At 33.8% G+C, this 20,822-nt stretch overlaps 1 protein-coding gene across 3 annotated transcripts; it reads right to left on the bottom strand.

The window, feature by feature from the left end:
* Positions 1–602: 602 nt before the first annotated feature.
* Positions 603–20,615, bottom strand: LOC116170011. Of its 3 annotated transcripts, XM_031486259.1 has the most exons (19): positions 20,465–20,615; positions 19,652–19,687; positions 18,204–18,252; positions 18,054–18,151; positions 16,369–16,485; positions 16,121–16,321; positions 15,963–16,070; positions 15,880–15,908; positions 15,440–15,822; positions 11,455–11,621; positions 11,065–11,263; positions 9,110–9,670; positions 8,074–8,700; positions 5,045–5,569; positions 4,669–4,954; positions 4,321–4,619; positions 3,812–4,271; positions 1,337–1,498; positions 603–1,280 (listed from the first exon to the last, which is right to left on the bottom strand). In XM_031486259.1, exons 2-19 carry the CDS (start codon positions 19,660–19,662, stop codon positions 1,108–1,110), a joined length of 4,455 nt encoding a protein of 1,484 aa, XP_031342119.1. In that variant the 5' UTR covers positions 19,663–19,687; positions 20,465–20,615; the 3' UTR covers positions 603–1,107. The 3 variants fall into 3 exon arrangements, with proteins under 3 accessions (XP_031342119.1, XP_031342121.1, XP_031342120.1); XM_031486261.1 differs by lacking the exon at positions 5,045–5,569; XM_031486260.1 differs by lacking the exons at positions 11,065–11,263; positions 11,455–11,621 and having other exon boundaries at positions 605–1,280.
* Positions 20,616–20,822: the final 207 nt, after the last annotated feature.

The raw sequence follows: 20,822 nt of genomic DNA, 5'->3' as shown, positions 1-20,822 counted from the left end.
ATAAGAAATTATTTCCTTTCATTGGAGTACCATGAAGGATAAAACCAGTTCCAATCCCCCCTCCCCTCCAGAAGTGAGTTTTGAATCCATTAAGGCCGCTTGACATGGAGCAATACAACGCGCAAGAACTTGCAGAAAGAAATTGCAAGGTCAAATCCTTGCATGCAATAAGAATTGCATGGCATTTGACATGGTGCAATTCTATTTCAATTGCCACATGTCTGCCAACAGAAGAAAAATATGAATTTGTCAAGAAAGTTGCTAACCTCAAATAAAAATGAAATTTTGACTGATTGAAGAAACATGAAAATTACAAGAATAAATAAGATTAATAAAAACAAGTAATGAGTGCGTCTCTAAGCATCATAGTTGCCGCCGCTGTGTTTTACTAGGTTGGTGACACAAAACCAACTAGATTTATCCCTAGAATTGCGCGATTCATGCAAGAAAAATAGCACCGGTCCTATAAAAATTGCATGCAAGTCTCTTGCAGCAATTGATCAGCTGGCTTTGAACTGCGCATGCCTTTCGCAATTTTTCTTGCAACTTGCATGCAATTGCAATTTTTATTGCTCCATGTCAAGCGGGCTTTAGACACAACTTTTGTCATTGCATATTATATGGCTAGACTTCCTTAGTTTTTGGCTTACATTGCCAATTCATGAACTCCGATCTACAAATTTGATAAAGAATTCACCTGCAAAATTTCGTCGCGATCGGTTCATCGGTACTTCATTAAGACATTGCAAATATAATTCAGGGGATATAAACTATAGATACATAAATATTTTACAGTACCTTTTTTACAATCTCTGCAAAAGTAATTATTTAGCAATACAGTACTAGCAGTAATACCAACAATTTTATGTTTTGCAATAATGTTGAAACTTTATTTTCCAATTCTCAACATAAATTCTCATAGTAAATTTTGAAGTCATATTGTATGGTAAAATTTACAAAATGGACAATGGGGAAAGTAGTAACAAAAATAATACAATAACACAATAGGTTAATTCTAAAACATGAACTTAACTTTTGGTATGTACTTAATTAAAATAAAGTGAACCTCCTCAGAGATACAAATAATAAAACGATACAGAAAACAAGTTATACAAGTCCATCAGCCTTCCATTGTTTCATTAGTGAAGGAATGATAAGGTAGTACAAATTATCAGATACTGACGAAATAGTAGCATGATATATCTCAGATTCGACAATGTCATCCTTGAGGCGGCTTAATAACCGATCATTTACTGTTTGTGCATTATCTTTCATTATACCTGGAACATAATTGACCAAGAGTATATATATATCAATGAGTAAATATTTTTCTTACCATCAAGTTTGCACATCATTGCAAGTGCTTTTGCTTTAGACAATTCTGGAGGAAGTTTTCGAAGATCAGAGATGCAGGCAACGTGATGATTTCCATAATCAACAAAATAAACTCTGAATTTGTTGTCAACAATTTTCACAACAGCTGCTCGAAACCAATCACCTAAAATATGTTACTGTAGTTATTTAATATCCAGCGACTTTTTTACACTTTTATTAAATTAATTTGTACATTTAAGGTTCCTTGCCTAAATTAACAACATCCAGTTTATACCGGGAGAATATTCCAAAACCGAACATACGGAAAAAAAAGTTTAAAGGTTTTCTGCAGACTGTCGCTCCTCATGTACGAACGATCCTAGCTAATACTATATAAGCTCCTTCCTTAGTCTTTTATTGCAATGGAACAAACTAATCTGTTTGAACTTAATAAACAATTTGAAACTATGCACTGCTGTGTGTTGAAAGGTCCAATATCCAAAACATAAGATCACCTAACTGATTACAAGTATGTACAAGTGGTTGTAAAGCATTTAGCCTCCGACCCAAAATAACCCACACGTGTTAGATCCAGCGAAGGGGAAGGTCATGGAAGCATTATTATTATTATTATTATTATTATTATGATTAGTGTTACTTTAATTTGCATAATGATCAAATTTTCATCATTTCTTATTTCAAAATACTTACAACTGTCCTGAAAATTTCATCAAAATTGATCAAAGTACCCTGAGTGTACAGATACTTATAGCGGGCAGTATACCTTATACAAAAAAAATGGCAGTCATCATAAACGGATAGTGATTTCGACTTGCATAACGTTTGAATCTGCTTTTTGTCTTAACTAGTCATAGCTCAACATGATTTTGGTAATTGGACTTATTACCGAATGTGTAAATCCTGTAAGTTAACATGGGGAGCAACAAACCTTTTCCCACGTAAATTGCCTATGTTTGGTTTTGAAATATTCGCCCTATATAGATGCTTTAAAAAGCAGAAATTCTGCATTTGTTTTAAGATTATTTCTTTTTTAGGAGTACTAGAACTGATTTTGTGGCACCTTGTGATTTTTGAAATGAAAAGTCCGCAAGTCATTTTACTCATCATTTTCCCCACAAAATCAATAAAATTAATTAAAAAACTTTGACACTTTTTCAGTTTTCACTGGAATGGAGTTCATGTGCATATAACTTTTGACTATTGCGGGTGTAATTTAACATTATAAGGAATTCAAATCAGTTGAAGTAGTTGTTTTGTTGCCAGGTTGGGGTGTACCCAATTATGTGATCCAATTAGTATCTTGAAAGGTTTCAATCATTGAACGAATACAACAAAATGAATTAAGTGGATTCTGTTATTATAAATTAACTTGAATATTGTTTTGAATTTTGGGTACTTGCAATTGGAAATTCTATTGGCAGCAATCCAGAAGCCATAAAAAACATATTTTTCTCCAACCACCTGAATAAGACGCTATTTTGTGACAGTGTTCGGTACCTAAAATTGACGTTTTGCGGATTAATCGCTTTCACCATGGCAACTGTACAAAAAGTGGATACTTTTGGTCCTAGTACCAAAAAGAAATTGACCTTGAAAGTTGGCCAATTAAAAAATTACAATCACGGAGATATGTCACATTGACATCGTTTTACATTGCAGGTTGTAAGATATTTCTATACATACAAATCAAATATTTTTGCAGATTCAATGCAAATAATGATGTTACCTATACGTATGTACATGTATTGAAAATGATTTACGCTCGCTATTTTTATTTAAAACATGTGTAACGTAATTTACATATTCCGTGAACGTAATTTTAATACGTAGACAACCCGCCGTCGCGCGTAACGCCATCTACTTCAGACCCATTGCACTATTATCTGTCATTTTGAATTCAAAATTTGAAAAAGTTAATTGCATTTAATTTTAATTAAAAAACTGTATGGTAAGTTTTTTATTTCAATACAAAATATAACAATATTAATTGTGTATACAATAAAATGACTGAAACTGATAGCGACATGGATTGCACTCCGTCAGAGATTATAGAAACGGCAGAACATGCTACCTCAAGATTTGCTCCCTACAAAGTCGCGAGAGGTGAGAAGTAAGAGGTAAAAACGAATAGGTTATAAGTTAACCTAAAAACTAGAGTGGCATGACACGTGAGGACAAGAAAGCAGAAGTTCTTATACTATAGTAGTGAAACTGTAACTGAATCTAAATTGGAATATAATTTGAAGTAAAGGGGGTTGGAGAAAAAATTTTATGTTTTATTCGTACAAAAAATGCGTTTTCGGGACTCGGAAGGTTGCTGGACTCCGCTAACGCGTCGTCCAGCAACTATCTTCCTCGTCCCGAAAACTGACATTTTTTGTACTAATGAAACAAATAACTATTGTCATACTCATTACTGTAGTTAGTAATTTTTAGCCGATAATTATATACATTTAGAAACTCAAAAATATCTTACCTTCAAATTTAGCCAAGCATACTTCACCAAGAGATGGACTATATGAAACACAAGTATCCGTTTCCATGCATTTTGTTACAGTTTCGGTAACAAAATCCAAAAGCATATTAGTCTCTTCATCTGCTTTACAGAACGAAACAAGTCCCTCGTTTAAATGACCCACATACGTGCACAACAGTTTAAGGTCACCAGGCTTGACATCGAACTTAACAACATCTTCTAATCGACATACAGAATCTTTCACTCTCTGTGATGTGGGCGTTGTAGATTCTTCCAAATTGAATGACACAGATTTACTTTTTTCTTGCGATTTTGGAGTTACCGTTTTTTTTTGAGTTTGTGATTTGGGCGTCGTAGATCTGTCTTCCATTTGATTTTTCTGTAATTTGTTTAACTTTTCTGTTAAACTGACACCGTCTGCTCCTATCAAATCATAAAATTCTTCTCCGGGAATTTTACACTAAAATTGGAAGAATTAAGAATTATTGTATACATTGTAATACACTCACAGCATTAAACTTTTCTCTTCGGTCACTACAATTGGCCAGGAAGGTTAGCATTTCCGTGTTAAACTTCTGCTTAACAAAGCCTTTTAAATGTATATTTGCAAGTGTGTTATTCATTGTGGCCAGTTTTTCGTTAATTGTTTTTAAATCACTTACGGGAGATGTGTCAACATTACCATAGTCGATGTAATCGAGAGTCGCAGTTGCGCCATCTATTTTATTAATCACTACTCTGTATAACTGGTTATCATGGAAGTTACAAACGGCTAGGCAACCTACTTGAGGTTGTTCGTAAGATTTTCCTAAAAAATTACATTAATTAAACTAGAAGCAAAATACTCGCAAGGGTACCTTGATAGTTGGCCAGCTCTTGGGTAACAGCGGTAAATGTTATATGGCACTCTCGATTACGGACAAGGAGACCATTATCTAGTGTCCTTACAAGTAAAACTTTATCACCATCGTTAAGTGACACGTTTCCCGGACGTTTGTATGTTTCACATTTATTAATAGTTTTAAAAGTGTTCATATGAGCTTTAGTAGGTTTCCAGCGATAGCCTTCCAGAACGTGTTGTTCTCCATTTTCCAATTTAACTGATAAAATGCCAGGCGCTTTAATTTGCAATGCCTGACATGACTAAAAGACAAATCAATGTATTATAAAACTGTTAACAATTAGTATTATGTACAATCAATGGTGAAGTAATTCAAGCAGGTGTATACTTACAAAGTTTTGCAAATCTTCAATAATTTTAGGATCGGCAGTACATTGAAACGCAAATTCGGGAATCATTGTATATTTGTCAGAGAGACATCGTACCTGCTCTACTTGTTTAACATAACCGTAATCAATAAAGGCACATGTAAATTGATTATTGAGATAATCGATAACTTGCGCGCGAGCAAATCCATAAATACTTGGGGCTGCTACGATATCACCTATGTTTGGATTAAATGGAGGATTTTTTTGACTATCTTTATCGATTTCCTGAAGGTCTTCTATGAGTTTTTGCAAGTGACTGGGAATAACACATCCAAGGAATGTGTTTACATCAATTCTTTCAGCAAATTGGAAGACGCCATTGGAGGTAGTTTCATCGATTGACATCCGTCGTACTAACGATTCACGCTTTGTTTCTGATGGTTTTTGTTTAAGAGGGTTCCAATGGAAACCTTTCGCAACAAATTCCTTTCCAGAATTAGGTTTTATAGTAAGCGTGCATGGCGATTTTATTTGTATGCAGCTATTTTTCTGAAATAAATTCATACTACATATTTTCTTGAATGAGGTGTTACATGACCGCATGTAAAAAAATATTGGGTGATAGAGGGGATCAAGACAAGCACTTTTTCCAAAAAAACCAAGGGTCCAACGTGTTTCGTTTGGGAGCCACTCCCATAATTTCGACTTAAATCGTTATTTGTTTGTTGTTTGTGACATTTTCGATGAATTAGACTTTGTAATCCGAAGGCCCAATCTTCAAATGAGTATAACTTTTGTTTGAAAAGTGATTTTAAAAAACTGTTCGACAATTTTGTTCCTTAACTCATTAAGCATGTACACAATAAATTTAGTGGAATTCTCTCCATTTTCGTTGTCCGACCAAGAATTGCAGTGGAACTTTTTTTCGAATTTTCAAAAACTAATTTCATATTCGTCATTTTCATGTTCAAAAACCCAGATACCAAATTTCGAAATCAGAATCTTTTTTCGCAAATTTTCAAAATCAGATAGGGCATACTCAAAAACCTATTCAAGGACGTACCACCCATCTTTGTAACCCTTATGATTGCTGGAAAAAAAATTAAAGAAGAAATCCAAATTTCACCATTTCTTTGAGGGTGGTTCCCAAACGAAACACGTTGGACGCTCGATTTATTTGGAAAAGTTCTTGTCTTGATCCCCTCCGTCAATATGGTCATGTACCACCCTGTATATTGTGCAATATCATAGAGTGTAACTTTCTTCTGAAACACTGAATTTGTCTACGACATCTTTTTAAAAGAAAATAATAATAAAGTTTATTCGTGTAGGATAATCTGGAGATAGTTACACATGACAAGTACAGAACACAATAAAACTTAACACTTAAATTTAAGAATAAAGTACTCATCAATAAAATATAGGGGATTGCGAAGCAACGTTTCCTTTACATAATATGTTTCTTAAACAAATGTGAAGAACTTTACGGACCAGAAGTTAGGCCAGTTTTGTGAGGTGGCTAATCTCAGGAAGGGAGTGTATAAGTTTTCGTTGTTTCTTGTGCTGTGTGAGTGAACATCTTTATATGAATTAAAACGAATAAAAGGTCATTATCCTGAGTTCTTTGAATACACACTTAGGGTGCGTTTATGTGGGAGCCGCGATAAGTGATAAGAGCGTCGATACTAGCGAAGCGAAGAAAATGTAAATGTACTTAGCGTAGGTCTGTTTATATTGGAGCAGTGCGTTAATCATTCTTGAGTCACCGACCAACGATAATAGCGTCGATAATCGCTGCAAGCATTTTCTTCAAGTATGGATGTAGAACTTTTAATCAGTGAAATTTTTGTCAGGCCTCCATTATCAGACCAAAAAGACAAAAACCACCATAATAGGTTCATTCACGGCAAATAGGAGTTGGCACTAAATTGAAAAAAATAAATGAAAGGTTTTCGCCTTATAGCGACTTTAGTGCATTTTCAATTAATTGATCAGTAATTCCTAAAAAGTCATGTAACGGACTATTTACGTGTACCAACGAAAATAAGTTAAGGCACAAATATTTTTAAATAAGAAACTTAGCATTGCGCAATCCATGCAATATGCATGCTCTCACTTGATGTTTAAAATATGCGACATGCTTGCCTTTACTAGAAGATTTTTGATTAAAGTTTCAAAAAAATATCTTGATAAATAAGAAAGATGACATTGCGCAATTTCCGCATGCGCACATCTAATTTTTTACAATATGCGATATGTTTGTCTTTACCATTGAATAAAAATTTAAGTTTACTCAAAGAATTCTTAAGCTGCGAAGTGTTATGATAAACAGATGCAAAGTATTGCGCAAAGCAATCAATTATTGCTTATGGAGTCGAAACACAATTACCTTCGAGGAACATCTTGCATCATCATGAATAAGAAACTTAAAAACCCGATAGAATATCCAATTTCTACAAAACGCTTCCACTACACTCGCAATTTGTAAATTACACCTCTAGTGTTAATCTCAATCGTGTGTAGCAGCATAAAATTGTTAAGAAAATGTATCTAATGAAAAGTAGTGGTTGCTATTAAAAAACTAAAAACCAAGCAGAAGGACGCCACTGATCAGAAATTTAAAGCGTGTTGGTCACTTTTTATAATTTTCCCCACCCTGTATACATGCATAAGCCATGGGATCGATCAATTCTCCGAACACACCCACTTGAAAGATGGCGTAATTCAGAAACATATAAACAGAATAGGACTAAAATTTCCCGAATAAACCTGGCGGCAGATGCATCCATGAAGTAAAAAATAGTGGCAGAACTGCCAGTCAGACTTGGTCCATTGGACAATCTCATGATGAGAGCTCATATGTTACCTTTTAGCTGCAAGACTGGTAAATGATAACAACCACCATAACAAATGACGTTGACAGGATGGTCGGAGACATTTAAGCACTTACCGTATCAATTACCGAAACCATGCTACTGACGTCTTTACACATATTTATAAGCGACATGCAAACCCAACGATGTAAATACAACTGAAATTTGAGAATGACTTACCACATTTTCTAAATCTTTGATAATTTCCGGATCTACTTTACATTCACAAACAAATTCAGGAATATTCATATATTTTTCTGGAAGAGCTCGCACATCAACTACTTTCTGTATTGTACCATAGTCAATTAGGGCACACTCGTACTGGTCACTTAATGTATTTAACACAATACCACGAACAAGCCCTTCATCAGCAGCATTGGCAGCAACCAAATCGCCAACACATGGCTTGAACGATTTGTCCACCTTTGTGTCTTTGTAGATCATGTCCAGTAAATTTAAATCCATTAAGTACTTCTCGGGACAAACAAAACAGGTAAAAGTGTTATCGCCAGTCTTTTCAATGAAATCAAATGTACCCCTATCGCACAAGTCTTCTATCACCAACTTTCGTGGCGTAAAGATGATCTCATCCGCTTTGTGCACAGGTTTTTCTTGTGAAGTGGCACTTGAGGCCGCTTCAGTGGGAGCCTCTTCTGTTTTAGGTGACGGAATTGTTTTTGGATCTGCTATGTTTGATTCTTTCACTTTTAGTTGAGAATGAATAGGTTTTCCGATAAATTCATACGTTTCACCAGATTCCAAACACAAACTAATCTTGCAAGGAGACTTTATACTTAGTTTAATGGCCTAAAATGGAAAAATTAAAATATCATTTGCTTTGAAACGTATTATAACTAGCACTGGACGATTACAGGTTTGAATAATCGACAATCAATTATTAAAAACAATCAATTATACTGATTAATTTAAAAGAATAATCAAACCCGATTATCAATATTATCATTTGATTATAATCGATTTCTTGTTCAACGTTAATTATAACTACTACACCACCTTTATAACTGGATTCTAATTGTCGTTACGTTTAAGGCCAGAAATGGTATACTATGAGATAACGCAGCATGTCTGTTAAATGTGTTTTCTAAGTGGTTTTTTATCCTCGCTCTACATGCAACTAACAATTTTTATACATAAAAATAGATTTAACTATAAAAGGTAATGCAGCAGTAAAAGTCCGCAGTAAATATCTACTTACACCTGTGTATAGTTGTAACTTTTTAATGGTGTTCATTTCCGCTTCGCATTCAAACGAAAATTCAGGTAATAATGTGTATTTTTCCTGAAGTTGTCTAACCTGAGACTTTTCACTGGTAATACCATAGTCAATTAGCGCACATCTGTACTGATCTCGTGTCCTACTTAAAATTAAACCACGTGCCACATCACCGTCATGATCAACGCCAACAATATCACCAATTTTAGGCAAATATTTTGGGTTCTTTGCAGAATTCAAACCGATTTCACTTAGCGTTTCAAATTCTTTGTCGAATCCATCGGGCAGTGCAAAGCCTGTGAAGGTGTGATCGCTTGTTGTTTCACAAAATTGAAATACGCCCGCATCGCATACTGTTTCAATGACGAGACTTCTTTTAATCTTTTTTTCGGGCGTGTCAACCACCTGTTGGATGGGACTTGCAATGTGAGGTTTGCGTAATTCTGCGGGAGGATTCACATTTTCAGTCTTTATAGGTGTGCTTGTACTTAATTTGGGGGTATCTGGCTGTACATCTTTAACTACGTATGTTCCATCATCCTCCTAAAAATCAAATCACATTGTATAACCGAAATACAGACAAAAGACTAAGAACTAAAGCAGGAATTGATTTTTTAGAATAATCTCAATTTAATGGCCCATATGAATAAAAGGGTGCATATGCTTATACTTGCAAAATTAAAAGTAAATACTCATAAGTGCTCCTTCACACTGGACTGCTCAGCAGGGCTGTATTGTGTCCCGTCCTGCTGCTCAGCAGCGCTGCTAAGTCGCCCAGTGTGAAGGAGCACTTACAAGTATTTGCTTTTAATTTTGCAAGTAGAAGCATACGCTCCGTTTTGCATATGGGCCATTGTCTCATGCAGTCATCTGCTAAATGGTCAATAACAGTAAGATAGTGGAATGATTATTTTAAAAAGGATCTGCGCTAATGTATGTGTAGTTTAAAGATTTTTCAAAAGCCAACGATAGTGATACAGTACGCAAAGAAGAATTGGCGTAATATGGGATACGTGCCGTTCTGCTAGAGTTCATGTAAGCAAAGTAATAGTCCCAGTGATCTGATATCTGCAACTTATATATACTTATAACCGTAGCACAGTGGAATGGTTTAGTATAAGATCAGAGACATAGAGGATAGAATTATGTTTAAACTATCTAACTTGCAGAGAAACTTTAGAAAAAAGACCGTATTATTGCAATTTTTGGGATTCTAGTATCCTAATTTTTACTTATTACAAATCTCTACAAATGTAAATACCTAATAGAAAACCTTCAAAGAAAATTTTTGAAATCAGTGAATATTCTTGTTACATAATTAGAATTACCACATCTTAGTTAATTTTTTCAAAATTTCTCCGCTAACAAATTATTTTGTTTATCAGAAATATAATAATAATATTAACGATAGACAAAAACAAAAACATCAAAGTTTTGGGAACTCGAAATTGACAGGATTTGCTCTGCCATTAATATAAATATAATTAGTATATTATATCAATTATGAAAAAGTGAAATTTATCTACTATGGTCTGCTACCAAAGTTGCTATGCAATCAACAAAAGTTAAGTGTTAAGTTTGCAAAACCGTTTTTCGCAGTTGCATTACAGCAAAAGTATTCGTGTTCTAAAGTACATGTCAAGAGGCTTTTTAACATCATATTATAACAGAGATTGTTTCACACATTATTTCCTTTAGTTGTCTTCTAACCCACCAGAACATTAACATTTTTTTTATCTTTCTTTGTGAGTGGGTGGACTTTCAGCCAAGGATTAGAACCAGGGACCCTTAGCATTGCTTTAACTGTACTGCACCGGGCCGGATGTATGGGATGTACCAAACAGCATTTTGACAAGCAAACATGCACATTAAGAAAAGAAAAAGCGACATGCTGAATGGGAAGTTAAAATATTTGAAAAAAATTTAAAAAAAAGTACCTGCTTTGTAGCCAGTATGATTACGTTCATATTAATAGTCAGTTTCACTTCATATTGAATTTTAACACGAATTGCTTGGGCTGGAATGGAACTCAACTTATTACTGATAGGATAAACTTCTTTTAAATATTCGCTTGTCCTTCCCACATCGATATATTGGACTTTAGTTGGATAACAGTTTAACACAACTGCCCTAGACCTATAAGTATCACTGCTGAAGTGTGATAATATACAACACAATTTTTTCTGCGATTGTAGTTTTATTTCAGAAAAAATTATGTTTCACCACAACACTCCAAGCAAGAAGCAATAAGCATTTAACAATTTTTACTATAAAACAATATTCTGCGTTATATTATTGCGTCCATCACCTTTTCAGAGGCAACTTACCAAACATCTCCTAATAAAGCACCACACACATTATTTAGTGACGGTTCAATGGGATAAGCGTTTTCACATTCTTCCCTTGTCTCTTTTACTATAGTTTGTATAATGCTCTTATTTTTGCTTAGATGTACCCACACAATCTCATTTGACTCTACATAAACAACTGAAACCTAAAAAAGTATGCATTCAGCATGACACTTTTCCTAAAAGAATTCTAGTAGAGGCTAAATACAGATTTTTCACTAATATCAGACCTCAAAATTGTTTGAAAGATGTAGCCTTATTTTCAACAATGCACATTTTACATTTACATTTTCAACTAGTGTTACGCACTTCTGAGTTAGGTGGAAGCACAAGAAAATTACTTTCGAAACCCACATCGACAAGTGATTTGTCGCATACAGGGTGTCCCTAAATTTACTAACCAATTGCATCATTTACAAGATTGAAAAAGTTCGGTTTTTGCAAATGTGACACCCTATACATGATTTGATGATGGGATGCAGAATTTTATTATACAGTTTTCTTGTTAATCCAAATTTTATATGAAAGGCCGATGACAGTTTTTTCAGGCCCTAATTAAAGTTCATTTTTGCCGTTTCTGCCAAACATCACATTAAAATACAGGGTGACAATTTGAAAACTTACCACCCCCCCATATCTTAGTAAATAAACGAGATATTTAAAAACATCAAAATCCGTTTCGGTAATTCGGAAGGGGAATCACAATGACATAGTTGGCGACGCACCCCCTCCAACCCCCTGCGCCCCAGCCACCCCAACTTTTAAATCTTAAATAGTGACCCCCCATGTGCGATATGTCGTTGGAAAGCTCTGAAAAAATGCTTTGCAACCATACCAATAAACATGGAAAATCGTATTTAACTTGAACTTCCAAAGCCGACTCGACAGCAACTCATTTTTGATCGCCAGTTATAATCTATTCTAAAACTCTTGTCGAACCTTTCCTATGTTGGTTTTGCAATATTTCGACATTCTTGAATTATTCTCTGTCTTAGTTCGTCTAATGTTCGCCGGTTGCGTTTTAAATACGACAGATTTCAAATGTATCATATTAGTTTATTTTTTGATTTGCACGATAATTACTAACCTAAATGTAATGCTATTTGGTATGGTTGGAAAGCATTTTTTCAGAGCTTTCCAACGACGTATCACACATGGGGGGTCACTATTTAAGATTTAAAAGTTGGGGTGGCTGGGGCGCAGGGGGTTGGAGGGGGTGCGTCGCCAACTATGTCATTGTGATTCCCCCTCCGAATTACCGAAACGGATTTTGATTTTTTTAAATATCTCGTTTATTTACTAAGATATGGGGGGTGGTAAGTTTTCAAATTGTCACCCTGTATAAAATTTGGATTAACAAGAAAACCGTTAATCCAAATAATTAAAACCCAGTCTTATCAGCTCCCAGTAACTTTACTTTTCAAATCAATTGCATAGATGCATTGTTGATATGATAGTTCTCAACTATTTAATAAATTTATTGGTAGATGAAAACACGGGCCCATAGTCCACAAATCTTAGAAGTGAAGTTTGTAATACCAGCAAAATGTCGTTACTATGGACATGTGAAAGTGTAATATGCAGAGAAAAAGATTAGAGACAGTAAAGGACATGCAAAAAGAAAATATGCGCAGAAAGAGTTGTGTCTCAGATAGTTGACATTTTTCTAAAAGCTTTAATAGTGGTGAAAGTAATATGTAATTAAGTAATTGTCAAACACTCCCCTGTTATTCCATTACCGAACATTACACTGAATTAAAAACGAATTACATTTTCATACTCCAATTTGTTTTGGCAATATTCAAAAATAATCATTTTTCATTTGTTTATTCATTTTGCCGAAGTTGAAAATTCATATTGGCATGAAAAGTACATAAATACTCCTCCAAAGCATTTAAATACTTTTGATTTTTGGGAAGTATTTTGCCCAGCTCTATGTTGAACAATTAAAGCCAGGTATGAGCTTTTACTGGCTCTACAGGCTCGACAGTCAACTTCTATCACCAGTAAAAACCCACCTACCTGGCTAATAATGTAAAATACTGCTGGGTGCGTTAAAACAAACAGTGCAGTTGTGTTCCACCACTACATCCACTGTGGTGGTGATGGGAATCGGAGAGGGGACACATTACATCCGGTCACTCACCCGATTTTTAGTCATATCAATGGTTTGGAGTGGAGAGCATCGCGGCTTCGCCGTTAGCATGTTTTTTGAAAATAGTCGTTCGTATTTCGTTCGTTCGTTCGTACTTCAATTGAACTTCAACTTGGAATTTATTTCTTTTATGTTGGAAATTCAAAAAAGTGGATAGGTATATAATTATGGAAAAGAATTAGCTTAGATTAGATATGTATATTAGGCATACTGAAAGACAAAATATCAAGCCGGTTTTCTGAAAAAAACTTTTGGAGCGCCGCAACGACATCTAACTTTTTTTTTCAAATAGCAACCTAAAATTGTTATTAAGTTATTCGAAAGACCTTAGTTTTCTGTGTACAACCTACAAAAATTCTGCCAGGTTTTACTACAAAAAAAAATGAGAAAAAAAATGTCAAAAAAAAAACTAAAATAAAATTTTCGCCAAAACGGTTACTATGATTTCGTTAAAATTTTGCGAATGTACATTAGGCATTATAAATGATGTACTGTCAAAAATTTTTTTAATATCTAAGTTTTTAGCGCCGTGACGTCATACAATTTTTTTTCAATGAGTAATGAGCGATTGCAAAAGTTCGTTGGTTGCATTCTTTTTGGTTTTAATCCAAAGAACTAAGGTAAAATATCAATACCTATGTTAAAATATCTACGTACATGTATAATATACCTGCAGTTTTTATAATGATTAATTAATATCACAATATATTGTAAAGAAAAGTAGAACCTGACCCATCTATAATAACATCTGTACCAGACCGCCGATAAAAAAAAAGGTCACTGACAACTTAATGAGAGTGTAGTGCCATATTAAGGGATTAGTTGTAAAATGTCATTCTTATTCTTATGTGCCGATTGAATTGATTAAGGAGATTTGTGTTTACTGACGTTAGATAATAAATGAATTATTGGTAATAAGCGAGGTAATAAGTATTAGTAATAAACACAAAAAAAAGTTTAAAAAAAGCGTGCAAAGATGTAAACGGTGAAGAACGGTTTTTTTTCTGAGGTGAGCTAGGAAGCTTTTCTGTCAAGAATTTTACTCATTTTTGTTTAATTATATCGAGCGCAATATTGTGATCAAATTTGAAAAGAAAAGTATTAAAGTAACAGTTGTTGATAATTAAAACTAATTCAACAACATGTTTTGTTATCAACACCTGTCTGTGGCAACCAAAAGTACAGAAATCAGATAATTACAAAATGATTAGCAATATAGCCATTGTTATTAAAACCATTCCATAGAAAAAAAAGCACAATAATTAAAGCAATGCTCATGCTCTTAAATACATTATAAGTTCGTAATTGCCAATAGAAGCACCACACATCCAAAACCTATACCTACCATGCCAATCACTGCATTTACATGTTTTTAAAAAACTTAATACCATAACATAATAAGCAGTTCTGTTGTGTTTCAAGGTGTAGTCTAAACTATGTTTTTATTTTATCCTCAATAAGTTAATAATCAAAGATGTGAATGTAATTTTTTATTAACAAGAATGAATTACTATGCAATGTGAACTACCATACACTAGTCAATTGTAACCTGCTATCTTTGTCCTATAATTGGATTGAAAAGTCTGTAGGACAATAAGCTCTATTATTATTATTATTAGAGTACTGTATAGCGCTAGTTTGCTAGACCGAAAAAATACTAGCCAATTACATTCTTAGATTAGTTGATAGTAGATTAGCGTAGATAACAGCAGACATGTTACTATTAATTGCAAGTATGATATATGGGCCAACATTTAATGTTTGATAACATACGCATACTCTCAACTCCTCAAACAGAAATCATCTTACCTCCTGAGGCTTATTTAAGCTTATAGGCATTTGCGTCAACGGTTTGATATTATTCACTCTTTCACTCTCCACAGATATCCTGCTCACATTTGATTCATTGTCGTAATGCTGTTCTCGTTTTATTCCAAATCCTTTTAAATTGTTATCAGACCGATTTATATCCGAAAATGACCGTCGATTTTGATTTCTGTATCTTTCATTGCCGTCAGAATTCGTAGTACCATTCCTACTTGAGTGAAAACTGTCAGTATTTCTTTGTTCATTGTAATACGATTTTCCTGTTTCATTATGACTGGATCTTCCTGATTGTAACCGTGGTCTTGATCTGCTTCTATCACGTTCAGCATTATCGAATGACCGTCTTGTGGTTGAATTAGTGCCACCTAAACACAAAATATTCTGTACATTATCATTCACAAAATGTAAATTTTTAAACTTACCACGATCACTAAAGAAACTTTTCTTTTCACTGAAATTAAAGGTATTGCCATTGTTAAACACACAACAGTATTAAACAACTCACCTTTCTATGATTTCGTCTAAAGTTTCTGTAGAAATACTGTAACGAACCTGAGACATAAATTCGGCAGCTTTAGATTTCATATATATTTTAAATTGCTCTAGCTTTTGTCTGCAGTACACAAATATTAATAATAAAAAGAAAAATATCTTCAAACCTACTGATTATGAATATGTGATCCCTCTCTTGATGGCAATGTTCCTACTTCAAATAACTCAAAGCCGGATCGTTTTAGTTCATTTAAAGATACATATAAATTTCCATCATCATCTTGTAAAGTGGTCACCAGCCTTCCGAACACGTCAACAAAATTTTTAACAACACTTGTATCAACATCATTATGTCCATTCTCCCTAGATGAACTAACAGAAGAAAATATTTAAACCCTTACAAATTTAAAATTACTTACCTAGAGTTGTGGTTACTACTATTGTCATTACTATGTTCAGAATTTGTACGTGGTTGCAATAACGTGAGATTTAATTCGCAATTTGATTTCAGGTCCTTGTAAGTTTTCTCACAAATCCTAAAATACAATAAAGCATTTAAGGTTAGTTATACTGTACCATATACGCATAATATAATGCACCTAGTGAACCCCCAAAATTTGAGTTAATTATCATTGTACGATTTGCGCAACAAAACATTTTAGGTTCCGCCTCAGGCTGTTCTTCCACCTAACCATAAAATTCTCATACATATGATAACACAGTAAAAATTATTCTTATAAAATACTCTCTTAGAATATGGACATAAAAAACAAGTATAAATTGTGCACAACTCTTGTGCAAAAAAAGTGCATTTTTTAAACTGAAATAGCTTTTGCTTTGACATCAGCTTTCTCCCCCCCCCCCCCCTCTAGTCCGTACTTTGTTAAGAGGACAGAAATTTTAACGTTTTTAAAGTTTAACTTGGCACCACTAAAGGCATGCGTATGCAAAAGCTGAGACCAATTGGTTGTCATATGTAAAAGTTATGCACGTTTTACTTTCAAAAACAGCATTTCAGGAAATAATTCGTGGGGGGGGGGGCCTTTTAAACAGCGAAATTTGATGGCCGTCTGGCACACCTTCAAGGTATAGGCTACCTACTGCAAAAAATTCCAGGACTCTAGGACCATTTCCCTAGAAGTAGTTCAAAACGGCAGAAGTGGGTCCGGACGGACAAAACGCAAACAATAGCACATTTTTTTTAATTCTTAAAAAATGCGCTAAAAATGGTATTCTGAAATCATAAACTTTGAAATTCTGCAAATACAGTCGCCTCTTAATAATTCAAACTTTTAGTAATTCAAAACTTGCGATAATGCAAAGTGAATGCTCAGTCCCTTGTGAATCTCTTGCAACTTCGAACTTTTTTAACGTATTTTGAATTAATTGGAAGCAGAGAGTAGGCCGATCCAGAACACGCAGTGATTCAAAGTAACGCTGGTAAAACCGAAGAACAGAACACATTCTTTGCATCTATGCACAGATGCCAAGTGTTAAAACAAAATTTAGACAAAAAAACCAAGACCCTGTGGTAAAATCCCTATCCGACACCTAGGGGTCAGCTAGAGCAGATGCTTTAGTAAGTGTAGGAAATTCAAAATTTTTGCAAACTCTATCAGAAGGTCCAAGTGTAAAGGCAATCGCTAGATCACAAGGAATTCAAAAACATTTTTAAACATTTTGAAACTGTGATTAGTATAGGACAGGTTATAAACAAGGATCGTTTTAAAGTTTTTATCAGTTGGTATCTGGTGGGCTCTTACTGATTCACTTTCTTCCCATAATTATTATTTTCAATATTATTTATATAAGCATATTTGTAAACGCTGAAAGTCATGATACTTGACAAAAACCAAACCCTGCAGTCACAGCATGACATGGGTTCCTAACTACATGTCTATTTCAAAAGTAACAAACATAATTTTATTTTAAACTGTCGATCCTAGTCTCCTGCAATGAGTTTGTTTATAGCTAACTGCTATATGCGTGAGTGTGAGGTTACAACAATTATGCGCAAATGGAACAACAGAGAATGATTGTTTCTTATGTAAATGGTTTATATTTACACAGCTTTAAATAAGTAACAGTTAATGATAATACTTACTCAGCAGTTTCCAAATATACATTGCCATACTCATACTCAGGTTGTATAAATAGTTTTTTAACTTTTCCATATTTAGAAAAAATATTGTACAATTTAGTCTACAAAGTATTAAAATAAATTGATTAATTTTAGATAAAAGATGTAACTTACCCTGTCATAATGCGATGGAATATTAGTAAAACGAATAGATGGGGATGATCTGCAATTAACCACAATTAACATTTCCAACACATGAACTCTAATTTTCAGATAAGTTAAAAAAGATTAGGAACTAGGTACATAATTTTTTTTTATTGTGTTCTACGGCATCAACTGCATGGTTATTAGCCGTTAGTGTTTATAGTTTTACGACAATTTTACTTTCTTTAATGAATCCAATCAATTTTTGAATACTACTTTCATCATTTCCTAAACATTCCTTTAAATTCGTTGAGATCTTATGCTTTATTCTTAAGTTTTCATATACTCTTTATGTAAGTAACATATGGGTTATATTGAGTGGCTCACATTACATTCCACGCACAACGGAGGAGAAGCTTCTCAAGAAAGTTGCTTCTCTAGCTGCGCTATCTGCCAATTCATTGCCTCTTATTCCACAATGGCTAGGACACCACAAGAATGTGACAATTTTAAGGCGTCTTTGTAAAGAATCTAGACACGATAATATCGTTCAAACAAGAGCATCTTTGCTAAATGTACTCATTATGCTTTTTAAGGAACTAAGGGAGTCTGAACAAATCAAAAATCTTTTTTCTCTCGACGGTTTTCTTCGAACCATATGTGTATATTATAATATAATCACAGTATTGATCTAATACTGATATTAATAATAATAATTTATTGTCTCTGATCAACGTTATTGACATAGACATGATCACAATGAAAGATAGAAATGCCTGTTTGAGATATTGTTTGTTATTGTACTTTTTTTGTGTCAAACCACTTATAATTTACTTGCGGTTTACTAATTACCCAAGCTGGAATTTCGGACACTTTATTTTGAAATGTTTCTATTGGAAATTCAAGCAAATTTAGATTCCTGGACCTTTCTAGAATTCGTATGCCAGTTGGGCGTATTACAGCACAGATTTAAATATAAATCTGTGATTATAGTATGTACTTCGACTGTCATAGCTTGGATATATATCATTATTAAAAAGTACATTATAGTTAGGATGACTTCGCAAAGCGTTTATTATTATACCAAATTTAAGCAAGTTTATGTCAAATAATATTTTTATAGGCGGAATTCCCGATTCGCAACATACATCTTCTAAGCGGATAGTGCGAAAGCACCAGAGCAATGAATGCGATTTATCTTTTGTATATTCAATGCAGAATTTACAAACATGATTTAAATCATGATTTTTGAATTTGACTACTAAAGAAACCCGCCAGTGATTGAAAAAATCAATTTTTCAAATGTCATCATGTGCAACCCCAGTATAAAATTATACATTTGGAAATAAACTAAACTTATGCTGACAGTTTGAATCCCAACATTTACCTTGCTATAAAAAAAATAGCCACAAGCAAAATATTTAGCTCAATTAGGAAAAAGAGGCATTTTAGTCCATAAAGTTTAATTAGATACTTACTTTGTTGCCATTTTTCAAGTCGGTAGAAGTCAAAATCTGCAAAAAAAATACAATTATACAATACTATATAAAATAAAACACAATTTTTACAACAAATAAGCTACTAACTTTACTAAAATGTATGCTTCAAGTAGTAAATATACAGAGTGGCGGAAAAGTATGGAATCAGCGAGCTACAGCCTTAACTATTCTTTATATTCAAAAAAGTGTGAGATTAAAGTTGGTTGATGTGGAAGCTTACAAACTGTACAATAAAGAAAAAAATTTTTTTGTTTCATCAAAAATTACTATTATTTACCACTACCTAACAGTAGAACACATAATGATCATCACATTAACAGACATGAGACAAGTAGGTACAGTAGGCACTTACCCTGTTTACTTGAAGCAATTTAATTAGGTAAGACCAACAAAATATACTATTGAGAATAATTTTAGTGAGTGGCAGATATATTTCAAAAAATTGAGTAGCTCTTCATGCAGGTAAAAACTAAAATATAAGGTGCACACAAATTAAAGTAACACAGTACCTGGAAAACAGGTTTTGTTTTGTTTATAACGTTGATCAAGATTTGTCAATTAATCTTCAGGAATTAAAATCTATCTATGGAGCATACTTGAATCTTTAGTTATAACAAATTTGGGATATTAATAACTTATTCAGCGTAACGCCGTTAAATAATTTTGCGTATTGCTGCAAGGAAGTTGAACTAGCACTTTTTTGTGAGGTAGCGTCCTTCAATCCTTTTCAAATGCTACATTTTTGAGACAGATTTCCCTATACAAAAATACGTTAATTATTCAGAAACTTACCTTAAAAAGCAAGACTTTGATTGATTACTTGAAACGGTAACAAGCAACGACGAAAGAAACACAAAAGCATAAGCGTACAGGTTAACATGCACATAAAATGCAGGAACGAAGAATATTTTTTCGGATGGCTCCGAAAAGTGAACACTGCAGCGCTACCAACCTCTAGCGTGAAAATGCTAAGGCCGACCAACCTAAATTGTTTCTTCGCGTATAGGGTGTTTCAAAATACGCCTTTACATTTTTTTACAATTTTTAAAAACCGTTCGTTGTATCAGCTTAATTCTTTTTTATATTAATGAGCAAGGACTATCACAGGAGGTAACGAATGTTCATCGATTTAAATTAGCAATAAATAGGG

This window comes from Photinus pyralis, unplaced genomic scaffold, assembly GCF_008802855.1.
Source record: "Photinus pyralis isolate 1611_PpyrPB1 unplaced genomic scaffold, Ppyr1.3 Ppyr1.4_LG1, whole genome shotgun sequence".
Taxonomy (NCBI): Eukaryota; Metazoa; Arthropoda; class Insecta; order Coleoptera; family Lampyridae; genus Photinus; species Photinus pyralis.
This window is presented reverse-complemented; position numbering and strand designations above follow the sequence as displayed.